The sequence below is a fragment of the Paramormyrops kingsleyae genome, chromosome 17 (genome assembly GCF_048594095.1).
Source record: "Paramormyrops kingsleyae isolate MSU_618 chromosome 17, PKINGS_0.4, whole genome shotgun sequence".
In the NCBI taxonomy this organism is placed as follows: Eukaryota; Metazoa; Chordata; class Actinopteri; order Osteoglossiformes; family Mormyridae; genus Paramormyrops; species Paramormyrops kingsleyae.
In genome coordinates this window covers 13099312-13124325 of record NC_132813.1, presented here as the reverse complement: position 1 = coordinate 13124325, position 25014 = coordinate 13099312, and the positions used below count along the sequence as shown (strand labels likewise).

Below are 25014 nucleotides of genomic sequence, written 5' to 3'. Positions count from 1 at the left end.
CAGGCTGTTATTCAAAGCGCACTGAGAGTTCAGATGGAAACCCAGGCGAGAGTGACATGAACGCTGTGGCCTCTGTACTCATTACTTTTTTCCTCTGGTCCCTTGAATAATCAATGAAAAAACACTCGTACGAAATGCAGACCTCTGCGTTTCTGCTGTGGTCCCCAGTAGCACTAAATCTCCGTCTGTTACTCCCCCTGTAATTTGTGTGGTGGCTGATAATGACCTATAGGAATACATTTCCGATCCTGAGGGCAGTTTCTTTTTTTTAATGAAATACAAACCACTGCAGAATATTGGTGTGTGTGTGTGTGTGTGTGTGTGTGTGTGTGTATATATATATATATATATATATATATATATATATATAGGCCAAGACTATTTTTCTGTCTTTCTGACAGTTTACAAGTCATAAACTGACGGGATTTGGCTTATTTACGAACATGGTTCCTGCCAGTTTGTGCGATCGCTCGCCTTCGGATTTTAAGCTGTGACTGACGCACGATTCCCACTAAGAGACGCTCTGAATGTCTCCCGAGGGCTGTTTGATGCGGATGCAGATGTGGGTGGGTTGGTTTCGCCGGTATTGGTCCCTGTCTTTTTTAGACGTACGTGAACCGTTTCCCATACCAGGATACCGATTCGCACGCTCGTGTCTGACCTCCAAAGGGTGAAGTCCAACAACTCCACCGGCTACTGGCCGAGTCTCCGTGCAGCAATGTCCATCACACGGTTGCATCTCTGTCGCTGGTTTACAGCCAGACCCCTCGTAAGTGTTCACTGCCCAGACATTCTCATAAATTATCTGGATTTTTACTGGTCCCACCCGACTGCAATTTACAGCTTTGTCTTAAAGAAGTAATAAATGGCCCCTCCACCCATGTGCCATTATTTGGAGAATCCGATCTGTAGTGTTTCTTTATTTATTTATCGGCCGTGGCTTGCTGCACACAGTCACAAATCAATTTTCCCATTTAGGCCGTAGGAGAGGGCATTGATTAGCCATAATTCCGATGTCACCCGGGCTGACGAACAGCAGAGCTGAGGTGATGACAAGGGAAGCACAGGGGCGGAGTCAGAGATTGCTAAATGAGTAGCTGCCATAGCGACCCCATTTTGGGATGTTCATCTGCTTCCCTCTGACAGGCCTTTAGAGCACATCTCCCACCTTGCGACACATTAAATGGCCCGCTTTGTTTTTTTCCCCGGCACTGGTTGACTCGCCTATCAGAAAGAGCAGCAGAAATGTGCCCATGGCTTCCTGGAGGCTAACAGCCAGACATCCCTAACCCTCCGCTGCCTCTTGTCTACGGTCTCAGCCGGATGAAAGCTCCGCCTTGCTCCCGCGGGGAAGGAATCGCACTTTGGCCTCCCGCAGGGTGACACTTTGCCGGTGAGAAGCCTGGCGATACCCAGTTAACGTTCTGGCTGAGATGCTCCCGCCACTTCGGATGATGCGGGCCTGGGGCGAGTAATTTAGACAAAAGGCGAGTTCAAAAAAATGAAGACTAGCCATGTGTCTAATAAGAAAATTACATGCCAGGATACATTTTTTACAGAACTAGCCTGGTTGGTTAATAGCAAAAGTTTTGAAGTTATATCCCTGATTGTACGCCCCACCCAGGTCTTTGATAGATTAACCTGGACCTTTGTGACCCAGAGAAATGCTTCTTCCCTCGTCTGATTTGGTTCTGTGTGACGGCCCATTTCCCCAGTGGACAAACCTCAGTCCTTACACCTCGGCTGTGCGGTGATGTGTTCTCCTGACCTGACTGGTGTTCCTTTAGCTCCAGTGGTAGGAGCCTGATGGTCTTTGTGGTTCTAGCTAGCCCCTGTATCTGACGGGTTACGTTGTACCATCTTTCATAACAACTTGTAGGCAGTATCTGCCTTCACTCCATGTGAAATATGCTCAGCAACTTCAGAAACCATGGATTCCTGCATGGGGACTCACTATATTATTGGATATGTTGAAAGTGTTCGAATTTAAAGAAAACATGAGCGGGTGAATGTGGAAACACGCACTTCATCACGCAGCTCCTGAGTGTGAAGAAACAAGAGCATCACGACATCATCTCAGATCTCTTTCGTGATTCTGTTAAAGTGGAGATATGTGAGGTTCACGTCGATCTTCACAGGCGCGTTCCTGCAGCCGTGCCTGTAAATATTACCTCGTACACATTCCACATTGTTGGGTTAACGTGGACATATTCAGGTGAGACCGAGCAGAGCGCATTACTGGCTGAGGGGTCTGATCCTTCAGTAGACCGAATAACCCAGACACGGTGATGTAGTTCTGGGCCTGAGATTCTGCAGAGCCCTACGAGGGTCGGTCTGAAACTGCCGCTCCGGATCACTGCTCAACCTTCTGCTCTCCTCTCAGACATGCTGCTTCTGTCTCAGATTAAATTAGCATTATTCCGGAGTTGGCTAATCGGTGGCAGCTGGACTCCGTTAAAGAGTTTCTCCTAAACAAACTTACTGGAGATGGATCTGAAAGTTGCAAGCTGGTGGTTTTCCTGGACATCAGTCAGCGAGCGTGCCCGCTGATTGAGACCAGAGTGGGAACTAATTACCGAGTGTAATTAGCGATGTGTTATACGCGTAGCTGCCTCCTGAGTACGCAGCCTGGGGGCCCCGGAGAGGCGTGCAATCAGGGAGCTGAGGCAGGGCCCCCTCTGCGTGGAGGCAGGCAGGAGGGTGGCTCCAGACAAAGGAGCGTGTGGCCTTCTGATTACTCGAGTACGCAATCAACGCAGGGAAATTCATGTTAATATGTGCAGGTATTTGTCCTGATTCAGGTCTTTCTCTGTTCGCCATCCCTGGAAGATCCTTAAGAATGAAAGGAATGAGGCTTCTGTTCTCCCGAGACTCACCGGCGACGATTAAAAGTCCTCATGCATAGCGGAGCCTGGCTGCCACGCTGCACTGGGCTCCGCAGTTATTTATACAGCGTTTGAGACCCTGCCTTTGACGGGACCGGAGAGTCCCCGTTTGCACGGCTTTTAATGGCACAGATAAGTGAGGCGCCGGGTAATTGAGACGGAAATGGGGATCTTCTATCACTACACAGGAGGTACAGCGTTACCTCTGCAGTCCCATGCTGCCGGGGTGTTCCTCTACACACACGCATGCACAATGTCCCCACAATGTGATAAAAACCTGTATTTTGACATTGTGGGGACCATTTTTTTCGGTTCAGAGCTGGGTATGGGTTAAGGTTGTCTTTGTTAGGATTAGGGTTTTGTCCATAGAAATTAATGGACAGTCCCTATGAAGATATAAGTACAGGTCTGTGCATGTGTGTGTGTCCTGTACTATGTGTGTGGCAGTAAAATGTTCTGCTGTTAGTTTAATGTCAGTAGTCGTTTTACAGGCTGCTTTTACAAATGAAAGTAGACGCCCCTTACTGGGCTCAGAGAAATGCTGTGCTTTCACTATGATCAGGAAGCTAATGATAATTTAATAATGACAATGATGATGGTAATGATCACAGTTATAATGATGGTGATAATGATGATGATTAAAGTAATGATAGTAATAGATTCTTTGTTTATTCCCAGTCCCAGGTTATGTGATCTATCTAACGATCTTAGGTGTTTAATCTGACTTTTGAGACTTTTCTCTCCTCAACCGTGTGACAAATTGTGATTGAAGTGAACATCCTGTTTGCCTATTTTTTTTTACATGATCCAGAAACTGCTAGAAGTTTCTGGAAGCTGTTATAGCCCATCGAACGCACTGCCCTGTGGCGAGCAGTGAGTAGGTTGCGTGGATTTCTGCTCAGTCACAGTGTCCCGGCTCTCCCAAAAACTCATAAATCACTTTCAAATATCAGGCTAACACTTCCTCTCAAAAAGGCAATAGTTAAACCCCGGAGAACAGTTAAATAAGGGTGTTCTGCACATAAGCCTTGGGCTATAGACTTTGGAGTGACTGCGTTTGGTGATAATTACCGACCATTTTCCTTCAGCTTCAGACTGAGTGGAAACGCCTCGTGCGTCAGAAATTAGGCGCTTGGCAAAGCGCCCCAAATACACACGGGGCTAGGAAGATTCATTAGGCCTGGCTGCCAACTTTCCAGGACCTGTGCTGCCATCCAGCTCAGGGGGGCAACGTGGGGCCTTGGGCAAGGTTAACCGTGTTAATTAGCAACCCCCCCCCCCCCCACAGCAACATGGAACACGGAATGATGGATGACTGTGGCAGCGGTGACACGCGTGGTCGGGGCCCTCGATCTCACCTGCCAGGTCAGAAGCTGCTGACCCTGGACGGTCCGATACTGGCATCAGTGCCCACGGTGCCCCCAGGCTACAGCCCATAATCAAAGCTGTGTCAAATGTTTCAATTCTTATATATAAAAAAAGAAAGCCGTTACTGTCAGTCCTATTACGACACCTGACATCACACTGCAAATCTGTTCTAAAGCGACTGATACATTAGTACCCAAGCCTAATACGACGTGGAATCGCATTTGTCTTTGCGCCATTTTCAGCCTGAGGGAAAAGCACTACGCGAACTACAACGCCACATGGTCATGGCGAGAAACACTAGGCCTACTTGCACGCAGAAACAGCTGCCCAAGTGAACGATAGTGATGTCCCATTCGTGAACAAATCAGTTTTCAGTGAATCTGTCGAACCGGTTTTCAAATCTAGAAGAACTACTTTGGGCACATCCACACATTGCACTGATCAAAAATGTTTGACAATTTAACATATAAAAACACACAGCCAGTGTATGATTATTATTTTTATTATTATTATTATTATAGCATTTATTATTGCTCCCTGCTATAACTGTTTTGATTTTTATTTCGTTGTTGCTGTGTGTAACTTTCAAGCTTGACAGTCGCTTTCCTCCAACCTGTTGTACTGTATTTTGCGAATAAGAGATGTCTGTGATATAATTTATTAATGCATTATTATTATTTCTTCTTTGAAATGCATGAAATTGCATTATTGCCAACTAGCAGCACCATTTTCATTATTTAATTCATTTCATTTGGTGTAAGTCCCTAAGCTTTTGAGTCACATTCACACCCCCCTAACCCTGTTTTTCCCATTGATTATGTGTATTTTAGTCCATGATTTTAGTGAGAAGCAGGTTTTTCAGGAACGCCTTAGCTGCCTTGTAGCAGGACTGATTGTATATGGTGAATAAGGAGCAGTGAGGATGAGCTTTCATCCACCCCCGCTTGCAAGTTTAAATCCTCTACATTCTATACATGCTGTGATGTTTTGTTGGGGAGAGCGGGGGATTTTTAATTAATTTAATCTAATACACTTTTATCATGACTCTCCATGAAGTCGCATTTGAAATTACAAGGCGATTCAGTAGCAGCTATAATTGCATCACTGCGTTTTTGATTACACGCCTCTCCGGACAGAGGGCGATGTCATTAACTAACCCTAACCCTAAACCTAACCTTAACACTAAACGGCTTGTGTTCCTCATGTCCCCACAGATCTGGCCAACTTCAGCGGTCGCCCAAGAGGGGGCGTGTCCGTGCGGGAGGGCCAGGGCGTGGTCCTTCTCTGTGCTCCACCGCCTCATTCTCCAGGTAATGTCCCTCCCACTGTCCCCATCACCGTGATCCCAGTGCAAAAATACTGTCAGTGACAAATCCTACAGCCTAGGAGTCTTATTTAATGATTGTTAACTAGAGTCTTATCCTCCTTGGCTCAGTGTTGCCTCCCCTCTCCAGATATACCATGGCAACATGTATGGCTGCTTAGGCTCCCTTCATGAGGAGGGGCTCTTCTCTGTTGGCCCTGCAAATAGCACCCCATCCATCTTCCGCATTCCTCACAGTCTGGTCTTTCCCACAGTCCTTTCCCCGAGTGCATGCTTACCGGTGGGCTGGCCAGTGCTTCTATTGCACTTTTGCCAAAGCCGAGGTTAATTTCAGATTTCAGAGACAGCACAGAGAGCGGCCCTCTTGACTGCAGGACAGTGCTGTGTCACACCATCTAATCATCATAATCCTTTGGGTTATGGCACCATCCCTCTGCCCAGTAAAGCCTGATTGATTTTTCTGTTCCCTGCAGGAATCAGGCCTCTAAATGCGTGTTTATTGCGTTTGGCCTGTTTCATACTGGTCTAATTGAGAGAGGCATGGGGACCTCTGATGTCAGCCATGTCCACAACAGCAGGGTATTGGTGACTAGTACAGGGTACTAATGTTAGGAGTGCCTTGGCCCGCAAGTCGATGTTCTTCACGTTGTGTGAGTCTGGGCTTTGGCCTGGTGTCCATACAGATGGCATACAGCCGCTGCCCTGATCGATACGGTTAGTAATTTACTGCGGTACCAGCAGGTGTTGGGATCGTTCACCGCCATCTTTCGAGACCCGGCTAATCTACGGTCAAATGCACCTTCTCACTGAGTCACTTTGTCTTTGGTTACGTCAGCTGTGTTCCAGAAGCAGGTAGTAATCAGCCTGGACTCCCCAGCCAGGTCCTGCCGTCACCGTCACCCGCACCCCCTCTCCCCTCAGGGTTGCCATGTCACCCGTCAGCGGGGGGCAGATTGTTCCAGCCACGCAGCTGCTCAGAAATTCAGGAGCGTGTTCACTGAGAAATCAGTCCTTCATCCATAAATCAGTTTCCGAATAGGTCTCGATGGAGCCTTCAGCCTGGTAGAGGCTGGGGGAGAGATGGAAGTCAAATGAGATCTGCATTAAATTTCATTAATTAAAAAAAAAAAAACTCTTAGGCGACACACGAGAATTGGATGACATTTCACACGACATTTTAGGCTAAAGAGAAATGATCGACATACAATTGAGGGGGCGGGGCTATGAGTCCCAGAACAGGGGCCCTGCATAGCGTTGATAAACGGCGCCTTCTCAGTCACTCAGCCGACAGCAGCGTGGCAGACAGACGCGGAGTAAACCGTAAATAAAAGTGGACGTGTCTGTCAAGGGGGACTCTTATTTTACAGGGAGCTTGTGACCATCTGCAGTGGATCGTGCACGACCTGCAGCCTGTGCATCACGCCTGCCACATGCGTGACATCTGTCCTGGCGTGAGCGTGTCCTCCATGATGAGCCTTTTTATGGATGTCCGAGCCTTTTAGTAAGAGTGTAGGGCGGTGTGCAGCATTGGTGCCTGCTAAAAAGGCCCGCGGCCGTCTCAGTCACTCCGCACCGTCAGATCAACTGCCTCCGGGGCAGATCTCATCAGACCCTCATCTCGGAACGACTCTGCCCCCCCTCAACATCTAGTATTTAACCGAAATCCTAGATTATAAGCTTCTGTATGGTAACGCTGCCTAATAAAAAGCCTGGATGAATAGCAAGTGATACTTAAAACAGATGTTTTGCAAGATCGCCCAGTTTGCAGATGCCACATCTTTTTAGAAGCATTGAGATGTAAACAGAACATTATTTCTCAATTTACTGCATCACGGCTCCTAGCGTTTGAAGAATGTTTTGCTATCATTAGACGTGGATATTTGGGGTTCTAATGAGCTGAATAAATCTTCTCCTTCCCGTCGCTTCCCTACGGTTTTTGCTAGGTCTCGGTGACTGCGACTTTTGGTTAGCTTGCAGGTGACCTTCTCCCTGATCTTCCCAAAATGTGGGCGGTCCACTTTGGTGGCAGACAGACCCCTGGGATGCAGAGACCGGTGCCCTGCAGAGGGTACCTGAAGGCCGTGATTCGTTCAGGGCCTGTGCAGTAGGCTACTGCTAACATGGCGTGAAAACCGCTTTCTGGGCTTCTAATCAGCAGAACATGTGCATGGAGACACGCTTGCTGTGATGAATCAGGTGCTGGGGGGGGAGGCATCTCTTTAAATAAGCAAGGGAGGGGGTCACACGAGGGGGCTCGCGGTTAACACAGAGCAACGGTCCATTAGGGACACCCCATATGAACAGCAGCAAAGGGAGTTTGTTTTTCGTCATAAATATTCATGGTTTCCCTCAGAGGGCTTGTTGCTTCTTCTGGAACATGGGTCTGGAAGCCACTGGGCTTCTCGGAACAATCGGTGCGTGGGCGCGTATGTATGGAATAAAGAGGACCGTGGAAGTGCGTGAGGCAAGATGGCTCATATTCCAAATGTGCCTAATTGGTCTTTGTCTGGGCATTGTATTCATGAGGATTCATGCCCCGCCGCAGTACCCCCACTGTTATAACTCATACCAATGTTGGCTTCATAGCAGCATGTCATTTTGCTATTTATCAAGTTCTTTAAATAATTGCAGGATTAGTGGCTGGATTGTGTGAAACTGAGGGGCTGTAAAACTTCTGCTCAGACAAGGACGTCTTAACATGATCTGAAAATGTGCCTTCTCGTTCTGACAATGCTAATCCCCAAACTGAAAATAAACAGCGACTTTCATCTGTCACAGCCCTGATACGGCAGCGTGCTTCACAGCCCAGGTCCTAACAAATGATCTGTCATCCTCTGTCCTTTACCATTCACCTTGTGATCTCTCTCTCTCTCTCTCTCTCCCTCTGAGTGGAGTCGGAAATGAGTGGGCATGGCGAATTTGAGGGCGACTGGCAGTAACTTGTTACTAACTTTTCTATCTTTTCCTAACTTGGTCTTGCGCTTTGCGCGTCATGGGGGTGGTAACTGCCCTGAGCTGACTGTAGCTACATGGGCTGAGACCATGCAAGCCGTCGGTGGACCTGGGGAGGGACATTCTCTGGAGGGTGTGGAGTGGCGAGGTGTTGCTGGGGGTGATGGCTCGGTCGGAATGGGTCAGGGCTTGGCCGCGTCTGTGGTTGTGGGCGAGGAAATTGTTTCTATAAAGTTACAGTATGTCCTTCAGTGGGGGCGAGGCTATTTTGCTCTGAAAATCTTTTGTTCCGCGGGCTTACAGGGCTGGGAAAGTGATGCCAGGTATACAGGTATACAGGTATAAGTGACGGTGCACACTGAGGATGAGGTGATTGTTTTTGTCTGTGTTTATGTGCCGACCCAGCAAAGGGACAGGCTGTCATTTTTAGATACTTTGAGCACAGTGCCTGGGGCTCTTGACAACAGCGAGTTCTTGATCTTGGTGGGGATTTTAACTGTACTGAGGCTAATCAGTTTGGGGTCATTTGGAACCTCATGCTGCTGCTTGGAGGCTCGTTGAACTTCTAGAAACACGCGAGTTGTGTGATTTATGGAGATGTCAGCATAAAGGCCTGAGCAGTATAGCTGGATTCAGGAGAAGTACACTGTGTCCATAGCGAGGTTAGACTGGTTCTGTGGTTTTAAATGCCATTCTGATGCTTTCAGGCCATCTATTGTCAGTCCAGTTAGCTTTTTTTGAGTGTTTACTGGAATTTTTATACTTCACCGTTGACCGATGTTAATTTTAGACAAGCTTTTGCATTCTTTTGGAATCTTTTTAGAATGATGAAGTCCACTTTCTCATCATTACAGCAATGCAGGTTAAACACTTCTGTCAGGATTATCCTGTCACGGTTACGCCACGCCTTCATAGATCTATACGGACTGGTGAAGATGACCTATTACGGCGTCAGGGTCTGCTGGATGTGTCTGTCCATCAATGTCACCTTGACGCCTTCAAGGCTACAATGAAGCCCTTAGCTAGATTGTTGGGGTAAAAGGCTCAGGATGCTGCGGTCCGGTCACATTTTCGGAATGTGTCAGATATGGATGTTCTAACAACGCTATCTTTAACTTGGAACAGAACAGGACAGAATGGTTTATTTGTGCTTCGGAATGAGCCATCAGATATTAGAAAGTGTACAAACATTTTTTTATTCTCCGCTCTTGAACAGTGAGTGTGTAGTGCTACGTGATGGGCGTGGTGTCTTTCTGGAGGGTCTTCCGCAGATTGATAAGGACTTTTCACTGGACAAGCTTCATACGGCTCTAGCACGTATGGGGACCGGGTGAGCGACTGGGATTGATGGGCTGCCAAAGGAGTCTGATAAAACTTTCCAGTCGCTGTTAGGGCAGGACCTGCTGGACATGCTGAATGTCAGCATTGAGGATGGGAGTCTGCTGTGACTATAAGGTTTGCTGCAAAGCATTGTTTGCCAGGTTGGGTGCGGTGTTGAACCGGGTAATCCATAGTGTGTGCTGATCAGATCCAGTTTTGATAACATCCATTTGAATCGTGACACGTTTGGACTTTCTAAGTGGTTGGGCCTGAGATTTGGTCTTATTTCAATTCTGTAACCCCCCCGGTCATCCTTCATGCCCCACCCTCAGAGATCTCCTACAGCTGGGTGTTTAACGAGTTCCCCTCGTTCGTGGCGGAGGACAGCCGGCGCTTCATCTCCCAGGAGACGGGGAATCTGTACATCTCCAAGGTGCAGCCCTCCGACGTGGGAAGCTACATCTGCCTGGTGAAGAACACAGTGACCAGCGCCCGGGTGCTGAGCCCGCCCACGCCGCTGACGCTCAAGACAGACGGTGAGGGGGGGTCCCTGGGGGCGGGGCCTGGGGGCTGGGGTGAGCAGGACGGCTCAGGAGCTTGGCCCTGTCTGCCGCTGCATGCAACATGGCTAACGGGGGTTCTGTGTGGTAGCACGCCTCCGGGGAATTCACTGGAATCCATGCAGCTTGACTGCTCACTTACTCGGGATTACATCTGTGACAAAAACACCACCACCGCCCCACCCCCCACCCCCGCAAAAAAAAGGATTGTTCAGTCAGCTGTGTAGGTGCTGAAAGCCAACATGTCGTGATTTTGGCAAGTTCAACATGTCCCTGGGTCAACAAGGAGGGGGTTTGCATTTCAGGGACATAGAACAAAACGTGTTTACAAAGCATTATACAAAACACAGGAATATGCTTACTTGCAAAGGCTGTACAGACCAATGTCTTTATTTCATGATGATAATGGTAATAATAATAATAACAAGGCGCAAAACCAACAACCTTCCGATCTCAAGCACAGGGGCTTAGCCCACTGAGCCACACTGCTGATAGCTGGATGGCTGGAAGCCTTGAGTTTGAAAATGAGGAAAAACCAGACCAATGAGGTGATGTCATATGATGAAGGCTGTGATTGGTTAAAGAAATGGACACACGGCCAGCGACTGACCAACCCTCCACCTGTTCGCCGGATTTGCCCAGGGATTTGGCTGCATAGTTTTATTGAAGAGCATGTTATTACAATTTACCTGTATAACTGATTCAGATTGAAGGGCATGTGGCCTTATGGCAGTCGGTCCTGGAATTTTTTTAGCCTATTTTAGAATTAAACTTCTTAATCATTGACGGCTTAGAATGTAACTTTGAAATGTGGTTTCTGTAACATATAGGAATGGTTAGGACCGATGACCCTTTGACTGTCCAGAGCAGAGAGACTGCCACCCCGATCAGTCCTCATTGGGGGGCAGAATGTAAGGAGATCTCAGCAGGTGTGTGCCGAGAGAGAGAGAGAGAGACAGACAGACAGAGAGAGATGGAGAGAGAGGTCGAGATAGAGAGGGGGAAAGGGAGAGAGAGGGCGAGATAGCGAGTGAGAGAGACCCCCTTAAACTCATGGATGAATGGTACACTTTGTACTTCCCTCCCCAGACAGGAGTTTTGAGAGGGGAAAAAAAGTTAATGAATATAAATGAAATAAGTGCAACAAGACATTGTGCAACCATCACAATCTATTTCACCGAAACGGAATCGAGCAGCTGAATTGATGTGAAATTGTCACATTGCCAGTGGAGGCGAATGTGTGCCGTTTGTTCAAGCTCACAAAACACTCAATTTTTATTCGTTATCACTGCTGAACTTGAAGTACACTAAATCTGATCTATGTTTCAAATGCACCACCGTATGAAACTGCAAAACTTGGCAAAGTCATTTTAATGCAAATGTCTCTTGGAGCAGTGGAAGCAGATTGACAGACAGAGATGTTTTGTATGGTAGCATGTGTGATTTTGACAGCTCTGGGTGAGTTGCCTTCCTCAGCATTCTCTTCTAGACAGAACATGTACAGCAGTATGTTAGTCCAGGGGGAACAAGTGTGAAATGTGCATGATATTCTGGAATCACGTGTCTATCACCCATGAGAAGACAAGTGACGGGTGGCAAATGTGACACACATGAAGCATCCAAACACACAAAACACAGTAATGATGCAAGTGGATCAAAATGTCGAACTTTATCTCAAGGCGGAACAGAGCTGTGAAACTCTCTGCAGAATGACATTTGGGAAATATCAGCTAAAGTATCAGGTGAGAAGAATCTCCCATCTGTACTGATCTGCGCAGGGCCTGCGTCTGGATTAGTGTATTTCTGTTGGGAACCTTAAAATATGGAATTATTCTCCCCACTATCAACTGCAGTCTGACCCCATCTGGGTGAAAATAAGGAATAAAACACGTATATTTACATCCCTGTGGGAAAAGCAGACACACCAGACAGGCAGGGGAAGTTTTAAATGGGACGAAAGACACCACAAATCTAAGTGTGTGCTTTGGTGGTCCTAGTTCATCCATCAGTGCTATTGATCTCAGTGGAGGGACCACTTTAAGATTTTCTGTTTAAGGGACAATAAAGGCGAGACAAAAAATGCATTTGGCAGGTTCCTTTTTTCTAATTCAGAAGAATATCATCGGCAAAGCTTTTACAGGGTACAGACCTCAGACAGCAGGCCGTGTGTTTTTATTGTGCATTGTGTGTTTTTTCTTTTCAGGAGTAATGGGGGAATATGAGCCCAAAATTGAGGTGCATTTTCCCCAGAGCGAACTGGCAGCTAGAGGAATGACTGTGCGGCTGGAGTGCTTTGCCCTGGGAAAGTGAGTATGAAGGCAAAGCAGGGAACGAGCCTCTCGCTCCTGATCCCCTAACCCTGCCCTGCATTTCCCTAACTCCAACCCAGTTTGCCCAACCCCACCTTATATTTCCCTAACTCCAACCCAGTTTCCCTAACTTTGCCGTTTTTCTAACTCCTCCCCATTTTCCTAACTCCTCCCTGTTTCCCTAACTTTGCCGTTTTTCTAACTCATTTCCCTAACTCCAACCCAGTTTGCCCAACCCCACCTTATATTTTCCTAACCCCACCCCTGTTTCCCTAACTTTGCCGTTTTTCTAACTCCTCCTCATTTTCCTAACTCCTCCTTGTTTCCCTAACTCCACCCTATTTCTCTAACTTTGCCTTGTTTTTCTAACTCCTTCCATTTTCCTAACTCCTCCCTGTTTCTCTAACTTTGCCTTGTTTCTCGAATACCAACCACATTTCCCTATCTCCACCTCCTTTTCTACAACACCAAGTCCATTTCCGTAATTCTGCCTCAGTTTGTCTAACTGCGTCCCCATTTCTCTGCCACTGCCTCTGTTTCCATAATTTCATATTCCATAAAATTAATTACCTGGTCATAGAAACGATATTTCAAATTACATATTTCCTGCTGGTCTCTGGAAACAGCACTGGGCTCACATGGTCTGTGTGTTTGTTTCACCCCTGTTCATGGGCTAAGCGAGCTGGGCTTTGCAGCCAGCCAACTCTCTTTCCATCTCCGATGGAGGAAAGAGGTGAAGGCAATCAGACTTGAGGAAGAGTTTTCATCTGGCTGAGGGTTCGCCTGATGATTTCAGTTCTGGTTCAGTCAGGGCCATCTGGTGCTTCAAAGCAGAATTTACTTGGCCATCTCCAGCAGGCCAGTAGAGCTGGAAAGCTCGTGCTGACTCATTTCCTGTTCCTCATAAAGTCTATGAGGCTGACAGGAGCCACACGTCATCACAGTTCAGATTCAGCATTACCAGAGTTAGAAATTCATCCAGCAGGTATATTTAGTGTTTGACACAGTCCATTTTCTTTAAGAAGCTGTTTTGCTGTGAAATATAAATGAAAATTGAGTAGTAAACAAATCCTTTGGTTGATTAAAACTAATCAGAGTGCTTTATTTTTTTTAACTATTGATTGTTCAACATAGCCTGTAGGATACAGCGTGCAATAACTGCGTAAAACGGAAGGTTAAGAATCATTTGTGCTGTAAGAGATCGATGACATTGTTTACATAACCTTAGGGATTTTTTTATTTCTCCAATCGTTTCTATGGCCAGGTAATTAGCTTTGGTCTGCCTTCTCTGTCGTAAAATTAAAATATTTCGTTTGTTAGTTTATTCTCTGCCTCGAGCTTTTCTTCTTGCATGTTTTGCAATTATAATTCAGAAAGATCGCAGTGAGGTGCCCACTTATTCTCCTCATTTATTTTGCCAAACTGACCACATGAATTATTCAGCAGTAAACCCTTGGGGCTAATAACAGATAATCTATGGAAGAGATAAATATTGGTAAAAAATCTTTGGATTGTTTACACTGATTTAAAAATGGGAAATATAATTTCGACACCATTATCCGCATCTGAATAGTCGCTTTCCTACGCAATGTCACTCTGTCCTGCCTTCATTAAACCCAGCCAGCCAGGAGAGTATCACTCGCTCGCCGAACAGACGATCCACTCTGGCCCTCGCCTCGTTCTTCTTTTCTAAATAAATTTGGGTATAATGGCCTTTGTGTCTGTGAGATTGCTCACGATCTCCCTCCCTGCGTACAAATGAATGCAGTCACGCCTGATATCACGCCTAGTCCGGTGTGGTTTAGACGCTGAGAATGAAGTCGGAACTCCCGTTAAGACCTTTTCCTCAGCCTGCCTGCTGGTCAGCGTGAGCGGAGGGATGAAACAGGACGAGTTCTGCCTGCAGAATAACGGCGTGTGCCGGCGGCTTCCTCCCAGCATCGCGTTACGCTGACTTGCTTATTACGCTCCTCGTCATCCAGGCCCCAATCAGTCCCGAGCTGCTCTCAGTGTCTCGGCCATGAACAGCAGGACCTATCTAATACTGTAGGCTGCAGAGCCTGATAGTGTGAGTTATGGCACAGGGACGGCCTCGCCGGAGTGACCTTCTCTGGTAGAGAAACAGGAGAAGATGTAATGCAAAAAAAATCCCATTTCTTTGTGTACTAGGAATGATGACAGGATCGGTTCTGTTGATGGGCATTTCAGTCACTTCTTCATGTAGCACTTTTAATGATTTTTGCTATTGCTGTTCCATGCAATATTACAATTAGTGTCGTGTTATTCGATTAGCTTCTGTGGATGACGTTTCCTAGATTACGATCATTTTGATCTTTATTATTAATTATTATTACTAATTACCTCCAGGGTTTACCCAAATAATGACAGTATCATACTCAGTAGGTGGAAAGATAACAGAATGTGGTCAGATCCCCAATCTCAGTGCTTTCTCGTTTGATATTGAATTAGGCCACCAAAGTGTGCTGCCTACATATTTTTGTGCAGTTTTTCATGCTCTTTCCTTACAGTAAATAACCTGTTATTTTAGATAGTGTCACGTGACATATTACAGCACGGCTCTGGTAGATACTGTTTTCTTATTGGTCCAGAGATGTCACATGGGTGTTGATTATTTTCATGCAACTGCATAGGTAGTTCCAGCAGTCTAATAACAGTTCTATATTAATGCATTTTAATGTTTTATTAAACACATTAATATGAAATCCTGTGTGACTTTCTACTCATAAATAAGCAGCCTTTCTTATTAGCATAAGATTCCTTGAATTTCAAAACACAAGCGCCATTCTGTTGATGGTTTCTATGGTAACATAAAGGGCTTGCCGCTTCCAGTGAGCAGCCTGACCAGATGTTCTGTCATTATAGGGACTATATAAGAGCACATTGGAACATTGTTATATGCTAATTGAAATTAATTTCTTCTGAAAAATTAACAGTCGTTTATTCTATTTTTCTTTTGTCCATTCACTGTGGTATAAGTGGGGCAAACCACTTTGAGGTGTGTGGTTATATGGAAATACTCAACGCCAGTTTGGTCAGCGGCCCTCTGTTTTGTGTTTTTATGCAACCGAAGACCTTGTGGTGGTTCGTCCCTTACTTAGGAGTTCTAGAAACCTTCCCAGTCTGTGGACACCCCCCTGCCATGAGCTGCTGATTTGTGACCGGTGCATTGATGGGCTGATGCAGAAAGGCCAGGGGTTAGGAGACATGCCAGCCCCCACTGCAAATGATGCCATCCATCCTTCTTATGAGCACCCATGCAGGCTGGGCACTGAGATCACACCAGGGGTACCTGCCAGCCCACAAGCTGCTCGGGAATTATCCAGCGATGAGGCACTGAGGGTGCAGCTATATAAAATTTCAGGGTGGATAGGGATCGGGGGGGGGGGGGGGGGTGGGGAGGTCTGTCTTCAGGTCTAAAAACCTGCCAGACCATCACCCTAACCAAGATCTGTACCTAACATGGATCTTCCCCAGGCAGTCGAATTCCCGCAGGGATCACGGCAGGAGAGCATCAGGCTACCATGCAGAGGCATTAGATCGCCAATTGCCTCCACGCTTTCTCCTATTATGCAAATACTCGTGAAATCCATAATCGCAGAAGTCATCCCCATCTCCTGAACACACGCCATGCTGAGCAGCACAGTCGGGGGTTCCTTTTATTCCTGTCGGAGGCGGTAGAAACTCTTAATCACAATATTCCCCTGGGGGGCCGGGTCCACCAGCTCACCAGCTCTGATCTCATTTTGTTATCCTGTCAAGGTGACATTAAGTACCGTTTTTCATCACTGGCTGCCTCACGCCGTCTTGAAGCTGTGGTGACTTTTAGACACCAGCACCATGTGTCTGCATGAGTATATTTTTAGCACAGGAATCAAAGAAGTTTCCCTCACTGCCTCGATGCTGCCTCAGTGCTACCTTGACACTGCCTCGATGCTGCCTCAGTGCTACCTTGACACTGCCTCGATGCTGCCTCAGTGCTACCTTGACACTGCCTCGATGCTGCCTCAGTGCTACCTTGACACTGCCTCGATGCTGCCTCAGTGCTACCTTGACACTGCCTCGATGCTGCCTCAGTGCTACCTTGACACTGCCTCGATGCTGCCTCAGTGCTACCTTGACACTGCCTCGATGCTGCCTCAATGCTACCTTGACACTGCCTAGATGTGACCCTTGGCTTTCTCCCACATATGTTTCTGCTTCAGTCCGGTCCCCACCATCACCTGGAGGAAGCTGAACGGCAACATTCCCAAAAAGTCACGGTTGCGCAAGTCCCAGGCGGTGCTGGAGATCCCCAACGTGCAGCTGGAGGACTCCGGGACCTACGAGTGCAAAGCCGAAAACTACCGCGGGAGTAACGCCTTCCGGGGACAGCTGCAGGTCTACAGTGAGTCTTTCAGGATGCCCCTGTGGTCACCCGTTGCCGTGTTTAGCTTCATGTGGTTTCTGGTGGATCCCACACCTACAGGACTCCGTTATCCTGTCCGCTGTGACGTCCACTGCGATTTGACCCGTCAGCTGATCCTGATGATACCTTTCTGTGCCATAGAACTGTGTTATCAAAAGGCTTGGGCCAAATACAAATAAGATGTTGATAATATGCTGTTATTCCTTTGGTTTTGCACTCTGCTCAGAAACTGGCCTTTTTATAAAGTAAGGATCCATACTGGCCCGTGACACCGGCAATAATTAAATTACACGTTTCTCAGGAAATACAGCGACTCCTGGTAATTCTCTCCATGCTTTCCCGACCTTCAGTTTCAGCAGCCGCTTTCTGCGGCCAGTGATTTCTCGCTCATTTTGTTAGCGAGCAGCACTGCAGCTGTCTGTCTCTGCATTTCGTTTGTTTGTTTGTTTATTCATCTGTAGAATTAGCTACTTAGCCGCCATGCTTTCTCACTGGGCAGGCTCCAGATCTCCCACCTCTCCGGCGTGGTATTTGTCATGCTCTTCACTTGAATCCGATGTGCATTGCGAAGACGGGAGCGTGAAATATTTCCCTTCCCGTGTTTGTGCTGCCTCTCGTGTTGCCAGGGTGCAGAGCTGCTCTGAAGCTTTGCCTTCTGAACAGAACACGCAGGAGAACAGCTTCATTCGAATAGTGCTCTTATTAGCTGCTGTCCTGTTTAGATGTTTGATGTCTTTGTCGTTGCTGTTTTTCCAGCGTGTTTCACAGTTTTAGAAGCTACGTTCGCTTCTTAAATCCTTTACGTTCAAGCATGGCAGATTACCACCAGAGGTTATTACCCTCTTTGATCCACAAACAGGCCTTATCTGCCTCTTGCTGAAATGGCTTTGCTCTCTGCATGGATTTATGAATTTAATCTTGTGCCAACAAGGGTCTGATTCAGTCTTTCAATTGTAACTAAGAACTGTTATTTCTTTGTTACTTGAACTGCATTCTGAGGTCTTTTATGGTGACACTAATAGGATTCGTTAGGCACGAAAACACAAAGTATCGCTTGCTGAAATGAAAGAGTGGGTGGGGTTTTGAACTGGATCAATGTGGTTCGTCTGGAAGATCGAATTAGGCCTGATATTGCTTGATGTTCAGCTTTGCATTATAAAGACGTGACTGTATTGTAAGACTGTCCCCAGTCTTATGGATTTATTTATTTCAATTTACAACTGGAATGCAGAACTTTTAACTGCTATGTTGGCCCAATCCTATCTTATTGGAAGACCCAGCATGCCCCTGTCTTGGCCCTCTTTCTAGTATCTCATATCATGATCATATCACCGTGTAACCTTGTGGCCAACTTACGTAAACCTTTATTGCACTTTTTGTACAATCGCTAACAAGCGTTTCTCCAAGCTGAAGTCAATTTTGCAAAATCCATGTTCACAAAGTTTGCATTACCAACAGGCAGCTTTTGGCCCGATGCTAATCTCTCCTCTAAATGCACTAAAACCACCAAAACACTTCATGCTCCTCTCAGAATAGAAACATGCCGCCAAGCACGGGCAAATGTTCTCACCGGATGAGCATACTGAGCGTAACACACTGACCTAGAAACACGAACGACAGGGAGCTGTAAACGATACATCATTTTGTCGTTGAATTATGTTTGATTTTTCACATAAATCAATGTTCTGTTGGAGAATAACACCCTTTTGCTCTATAGAATGTTCTAAAGTATACACTGCCGGAATGAATCAGAATGCCACAGCATGCTTCAATGACCTTCGTCTTTATTCCTATGTACATTACGGTCTTCTTTATCTAAAATAAAGAAATCCAGAAATGACACTGCAGTAAATCCAGTGTTTTAGGAGTAAGAATATGTAGTAATAGTCCACCATCTCTTCTTGGTTTGGCCACAAGTTCTCTTCCACTTCGCATCCAATGGCCTTTCTGGTGATGCATCTTGCAGAGTTTCTTGGGTCAGCTGAATGAACTCTGATTGCTCTTATTTTCTGTCATTTTATTATTATATTGTATTATCTTTTATTATATTATATGTTATGTTATATGCACATTCTTTTTTCAATTTATTTAATTATCTTAACATATTATATATTTAATACTAACTATTATTTATATAACTATTTTTTCTTATTTTTTTATTTATATATATTATTTATTCATGCTTTTTCAATATATTTAAATAGCATGAATGTAGAACTGTAGCAAATTTATATACTTCAATGTAGAATGCATTAACAGGGTTTTTTGTGTATTTTTTGAAAACAATGTGACCATTAAGTGCATTTTGTGTCCGGGCAATGAACAATGGTCCACTGCTGAATGGACACTGACCACTGCTGAATGGACACTGACCACTGCTGAATGGACACTGACCACTGCTGTCCTCGCCGTGTGAGGGGTTCTGACAAACTGGCTCCAGCTTGGAGGGGTACTTGTTAGCCACTGTAACAAACTGCAAATAGGTCGTCATTGATCTGCCATTTCCGCGTTTGACTGGACCCGTTCGGAGAATTCATGGGGCAGTAATTATACGAAATGGATCCGAATAAGAGAGAGATCAGCTGGTGGGATTGGGCCAGCAGAAAGTCGGAGTGTCGTGGAGGAGGTGAGAGAGAGCAGGGTGCAGATACTACCAAGATAAAGGCACACAGAGGAGAAGCCATGTTTTAAGACAGAGAGACAGCGCCTCGCCTGGCCGCCGGCGTGGGCTGCACCCTGAAGATACGATGTATCAGATGTTTTCTCCTCATCGGCACAGTGCATCAGCCACACTCTCCCTGTTCCTGCTCAACACGGATAAACAACATTCTCCATTGGGCCTCCTGTAGAACTCATGGCATGAAATCGACTGTGGGGAACGTGTTTAACATGCTGGAGATACGGCAGGGAGGGAGCGGCTGTGGGCAGAAGATAAAATAATAATCATAATAATCATAGTCATAACCGGGCGTCAGGGGGGTGCTCTGCTGCCTGCCTGCGGAGGGCGCTGCTGAGTGAGCTGAGGCCCCCACCCTTCAAGTGTGAGACCTGCTCCTCTCTGCTCCTGCCGTTTGCCATATTCAGGCTAATGAGCTTTCTGTGGCTCCTTCCAGGGGTGCGGCTGCAAGCCTGCGTCGGGGGGGGGGCTCCGGACTCTGGCCCGGGCTGGGGGATGCAGCACACAATTAGTGCCGGTTTTTTGAGAAATGGCTTCCCCTCCCTGGCTAATTTGACTGCACCTCTGCAGCTTATCTGCTACTCTGAATGGCCATGCAGGTTCTGGTTACCCTTCTACCCGTCCCCGGGGGGGAGGGGGGGCTGCTGCATCTCTGGATGCTGGCTTTGCTGGGGGGGGGGCACACCAGCTCCCCTCTTTTTTGCAACGCAGAGCAGCGGCGCAAACCTGGGGTGGTTTGGGGGCTGGACATTTATATGCTCTCTCGCGAACCGATTCCCTGCTTTTCCGTAATGTTCCCAAGAAGGCTGCCTTTCAGAGGGACCGATTTCCGTGCTGGTGTTAGTACAGACCTGCCTGTGCATTTGCTTACCAGGCGGAGGATGTACTTTTAATTGGCTGAAATGTCTGCTGTAAACATTTGCTCCCATATATGCCGACCCACTCTTTCTGGCTGAAGTAAGAATCCTCTGTGACCTGCGGACGTCGGAGCTGCAGAAAGGCCTTGTACGGCTTCCTGACTCGCCCGCCCAGCCGTCCTCCTGCACACGTAGGGGACGTTCAGTGCAGTGTGTTGTACTGATCGTACATCAGAGCAGGGAGCCAAAGGCAGTTTAGAGATTAGGTACCAATGTCTGGCATTAGCATTGAAGCAGCCCAGACCCCGACCCGACTCGACCCGACCCTGCTGCCTCGCAATCTCCAGGGTGAGACATTTAAACAACACGCTGATGGAACACAGTGTTTGTGTGTGTGTGTGTGTGTGTGTGTTTGAGCAGGTATACCTTACCTTATGGGGACACAATGTCCCCACAACATGATGAATACCCATTTCCCGTAAGGGAAAACTCAATTTAATAAAAAATCTGTGACTGCAATGAAAAAAACTAAAAATGCAACAACTCGTGTATTTTGCTTGGTTATTTATGGTTATGGTTGGGGCTGGGTAGGGGTTAAGGTTGTCATAGTTAGCGTAGTATTTTTCCCATAGAAATAAAAGAGCGGTCCCCATAAAGATATGTTTACGCGACTGTGTGTGTGTGTGTGTGTGTGTGTGTGTGTGTGTGTGCGCGTGCCTGAGCATGTGTAAGTGTGTGTGTGCGTTGGTGTGTATTTGTAGTTCTGCATGTGTGTGTATGTGTGTGTGCCCCCTCACACTCCAGCAGACCCGACACGTCCCTCTTCTGGTGACAGATCTGTTATTATTTTAGTGTCACGTCCCTTTAGGGGGAATTATTAAAAAAATGAGTGTTGGAGAAGCAGAGGACTGTCACTTGGAGGCTGGTTATGCTGTGAGGAGAATGGCAGTTACACTATAGACACAGCAAGCCCACGTTCAGCGCTTCACTCCTGCAGCACCGCGGGGGCCTCAGCCACCAAGCTAAAGTCCCCCCTAAAATAGGCCTAAAGACACCCCTGCTTGAAGACTTCTGGTATGGGGACAGATCCTCTATCCTGCTCCATTTTATTTCAGATCCAATTTAGCAAATATGACGCCTGTTTGAATACTGCGGGGAACAGGCTTGTATATTTGCTGCTCTCATTGAATCAAGTACATCTTTGCCAACCGAATAGAGCGCGTCAATGTCGAAAGCCCTTTATCACAAAACCTCATTACTGGCACGGGATCACACCGGCGGCCATCTTGTCTTTTTCCCCTGAGATGTCTTGCGGAAGATTGCAGGTTGACGATATCGGGCTGGGTCCCGTCAAAAGGCTCACAGGACACACTGCTAGTATGGTACTCAGTGTTCTCACATGCTAGTTGTTTTGTTATGGACAAAAAAACACAAAACGCTGTGATGCAGACTGATTTCTCTGGCACGCAGACTGAATTTAATTTCCTTGGAGAGATATAAACGGCAAAATCTGGACATAACGGCACATTCTTTTGAGATGTGAGTGGCACGAGATGGGGTGATGCAAATTGTGCTTCAGACGGCTTTGAAGAGTGTTTACCCTCCGAAAAGAGAAGCACTGGCCAGCTGGAGGTTTGCTAAAACACCTAAATGAGAGCAGATAGCGGCCTTCTCTCTGTGCAGATGAGCTTTGTGCTTTGATGTTTTTACTTTGCTGGCCAGGCCTGTTGAAATGGATGCAGGACAATTTTCAGTGGATATGACGATGTATAAATGGTTATTATTACTGTGAAGAAATCTGTGTGCCAATGTGTTTAGGATCCCAGCTGTGTGTGTGTGTGTGTGTGTGTGTCTGTTCCTGCTGTGTTTCCCTTTGTGTGTCTCTGCCTGACCCTGGAAGTGGCCACTAACAGCACCATGTGCCCCCTCATCTCTCCCCCCCCCCCCCCCCCCCCAGCCTACCCACAATGGCTCACCGTGATTAACGATACCCAGCTGGACAGTGGCGACGTGCTGCAGTGGGAGTGCAAGGCCACTGGGAGACCCAGGCCCACCTACCGCTGGCTGCGCAACAGCGCCCCCTTGCTGCCACAGGTACACAGCCGTGTGAACAAGTAAATAAGGAAAAGGCTTGGAGGACCTCAAGTAGACATGGAGGAACCAAGCCTGGGAATATCCTACCTAAACAAGAGCTTGTCATACAGCTTTTTTCCTTACTTTGTTAATTAAAGTTTAAAGATTTAAGTAAAGGACATACAGGTACATAATATCTGGATTGTATAACATGAATAAATATTAATGTTATTAAAGGTATTACATGCATTGCTAAAATAACATGGCCTATTGAATACTGACATTAGGTTTGTTAATATGGGTTATTTATAAACTGACTATCTTATCCTTGATCCTTGAACAGTTGGTCATACATTAGACTAGTGTTTCTCAATCTGGTCCTTGGGGACCCACAGACGGTCCACGTTTTTGCTCCCTCCCAGCTTCTGAGTAGGCAGCTGTGAGGGAGCAAAAATGTAGATTGCCTGCAGGTCCCCTGAGGAACTGGGAAACGCTGCATTAGAGGTATTGAAATATCAGGTCATGTCATGTCCTACAGCTGTCATGAGTGAGACATTGCTCAGCAGGGGGGGGTGTGTCCTACCTCTGCAGGACAGAGTGGAGATCATGAGCGGCGAGCTCATCATCCGGGGGGTGCGCCCCGCCGACTCGGGAATGTACCAGTGTGTCGCCGAGAATAAGTACGGGACCATCTACTCCGCAGCCGAACTCAAGATCCTAGGTATGATCGGCGTTTCTCGCCTTGCTGGATCGTGTCTCCTCTGGGTCTCTCCCAGATGCTTCTGCATGAGAAGAGGCCCATCTGCTGTGCTGTTTCGCCATAGTTAGTGTCACGGCTTTTACCAGTAGCTTGAAAGCAAACGCTACGCATTTCAATTGCAAGATTTTCAAAAGGCCTTTCGGAGGCACAAGCCTCAAGCTTAGTAGTTTGATTGACAGTTGACATTGAGCAAAATTGTAGACAAATTATAACCAGATATTATGCCTTCCGTGTTTGTGATTTGTATTGACAGTGGCTCACACCGGCTAAAACTCCTTGCAATGAAGCCTCTTCCATGATGAGCAAACAAAATGCTGCCAGTCCAAGAGGACAGAATAAAGCCTTTAGATGTTGTGATGGGAAAGTGGCCGCTTCCCTCTCATGTCCATGTGTAGCCCTGTGAGGTCGTCATCGTGGAAGGGAAGGAGGCTGATTTGTGAGGCCTGCAGAAGGTTTTCTGCACATGTCAGTGCCCGAGGAGAGCGGCCCTTGAGGAGCTGAATGCCTTTGGCCACGCTGGACACAGCAGAGCCTCTTGTCAGCTCCGCTCTTCTGCTGCTTTGTCCCTCAGGCGTGGCCTGGCTGCAGCCATGACCCCAGAAATGACTCAGGACACATTATTGGGTGTTTAATGCCGCACACGTATCATACATGGAAACAGGATGTTTACTCTGAACCTCGAAGCCTGAGAGCTGCTTATGTTCCCTGCAGGAGATACAAGACTTTTGTCTAGTCTTGTCTTAACTGTGTATGTATATACGGTACCAGTCTGGAGACACCTACTGAAAATCATTTTCAATAATCGTTTTTCAATAAGACAATGAGCCTAAGCACTCCTTGAGGGTATGTAAGTACTGTATTCTTGTGGTCATGGTGCTGTGACAGATGACCTGGCCCCCACAATCCCCCCCCAAAATAAACCCAATACAACTGATTTGTGATGAGTTGGGTTGAAGAGTAAGAGCAAGGTAGCTAATGGGTGCCCAGACCTTGTGTAAACTCCTTCAGGACTGTTGGAGAAGCATTCCAGGAGGCTACATCTGGAAGCTGGTTGAAAGAATGCAGAGAATCTGCAATGCTGTCATGGAAGCAAATAGGGGAGATTTCGTCTACAATTTCAGAAAATTTCGAGATGAACGCTTCTCTTGGTCATTGCATTATTTGTTATGTATTATTTCATTGCCTCAAAGCCTTTTACTACAAAGTAAATAATCCAGATAAGATAGAGACAAATGCTTTAAAAGCAGGTGTGTCCAGATTGTTCGCTGGTGCCATTCTGTATGTTTGAGAGCCACTGATGAGCAGTGAGGACTGAGAACATATTTTTCCAGTAAACCTGATTCTGATTCTTCAGTGCTGCACTATTATGACAGAAGACAAATTTAATATGTGGGGGGGATCTGGAGACCCTGACGCCACTTTGGTCTGGGGGGAGCAGCTGAATGTGTCCGGACAGGTTCTGGAAGGTCAGGGCAAGGCCGTGGTGTGAGGGGGGGGGGGGGG

At 46.8% G+C, this 25014-nt stretch overlaps 1 protein-coding gene across 6 annotated transcripts in view; it reads left to right on the top strand.

The window, feature by feature from the left end:
• Window positions 1-25014, top strand: part of cntn5 (contactin 5) — a 159423-nt gene that overhangs the window by 106269 nt on the left and 28140 nt on the right. For all 6 annotated transcript variants that reach the window (XM_023807274.2, XM_023807275.2, XM_072701282.1 and 3 more), the window contains 6 exons: window positions 5468-5563; window positions 10182-10385; window positions 12613-12715; window positions 16942-17123; window positions 22636-22772; window positions 23343-23472. In XM_023807274.2, the coding sequence (XP_023663042.2) occupies window positions 5468-5563; window positions 10182-10385; window positions 12613-12715; window positions 16942-17123; window positions 22636-22772; window positions 23343-23472 (852 nt within the window). The remainder of the gene's footprint in view (window positions 1-5467; window positions 5564-10181; window positions 10386-12612; window positions 12716-16941; window positions 17124-22635; window positions 22773-23342; window positions 23473-25014) is intronic.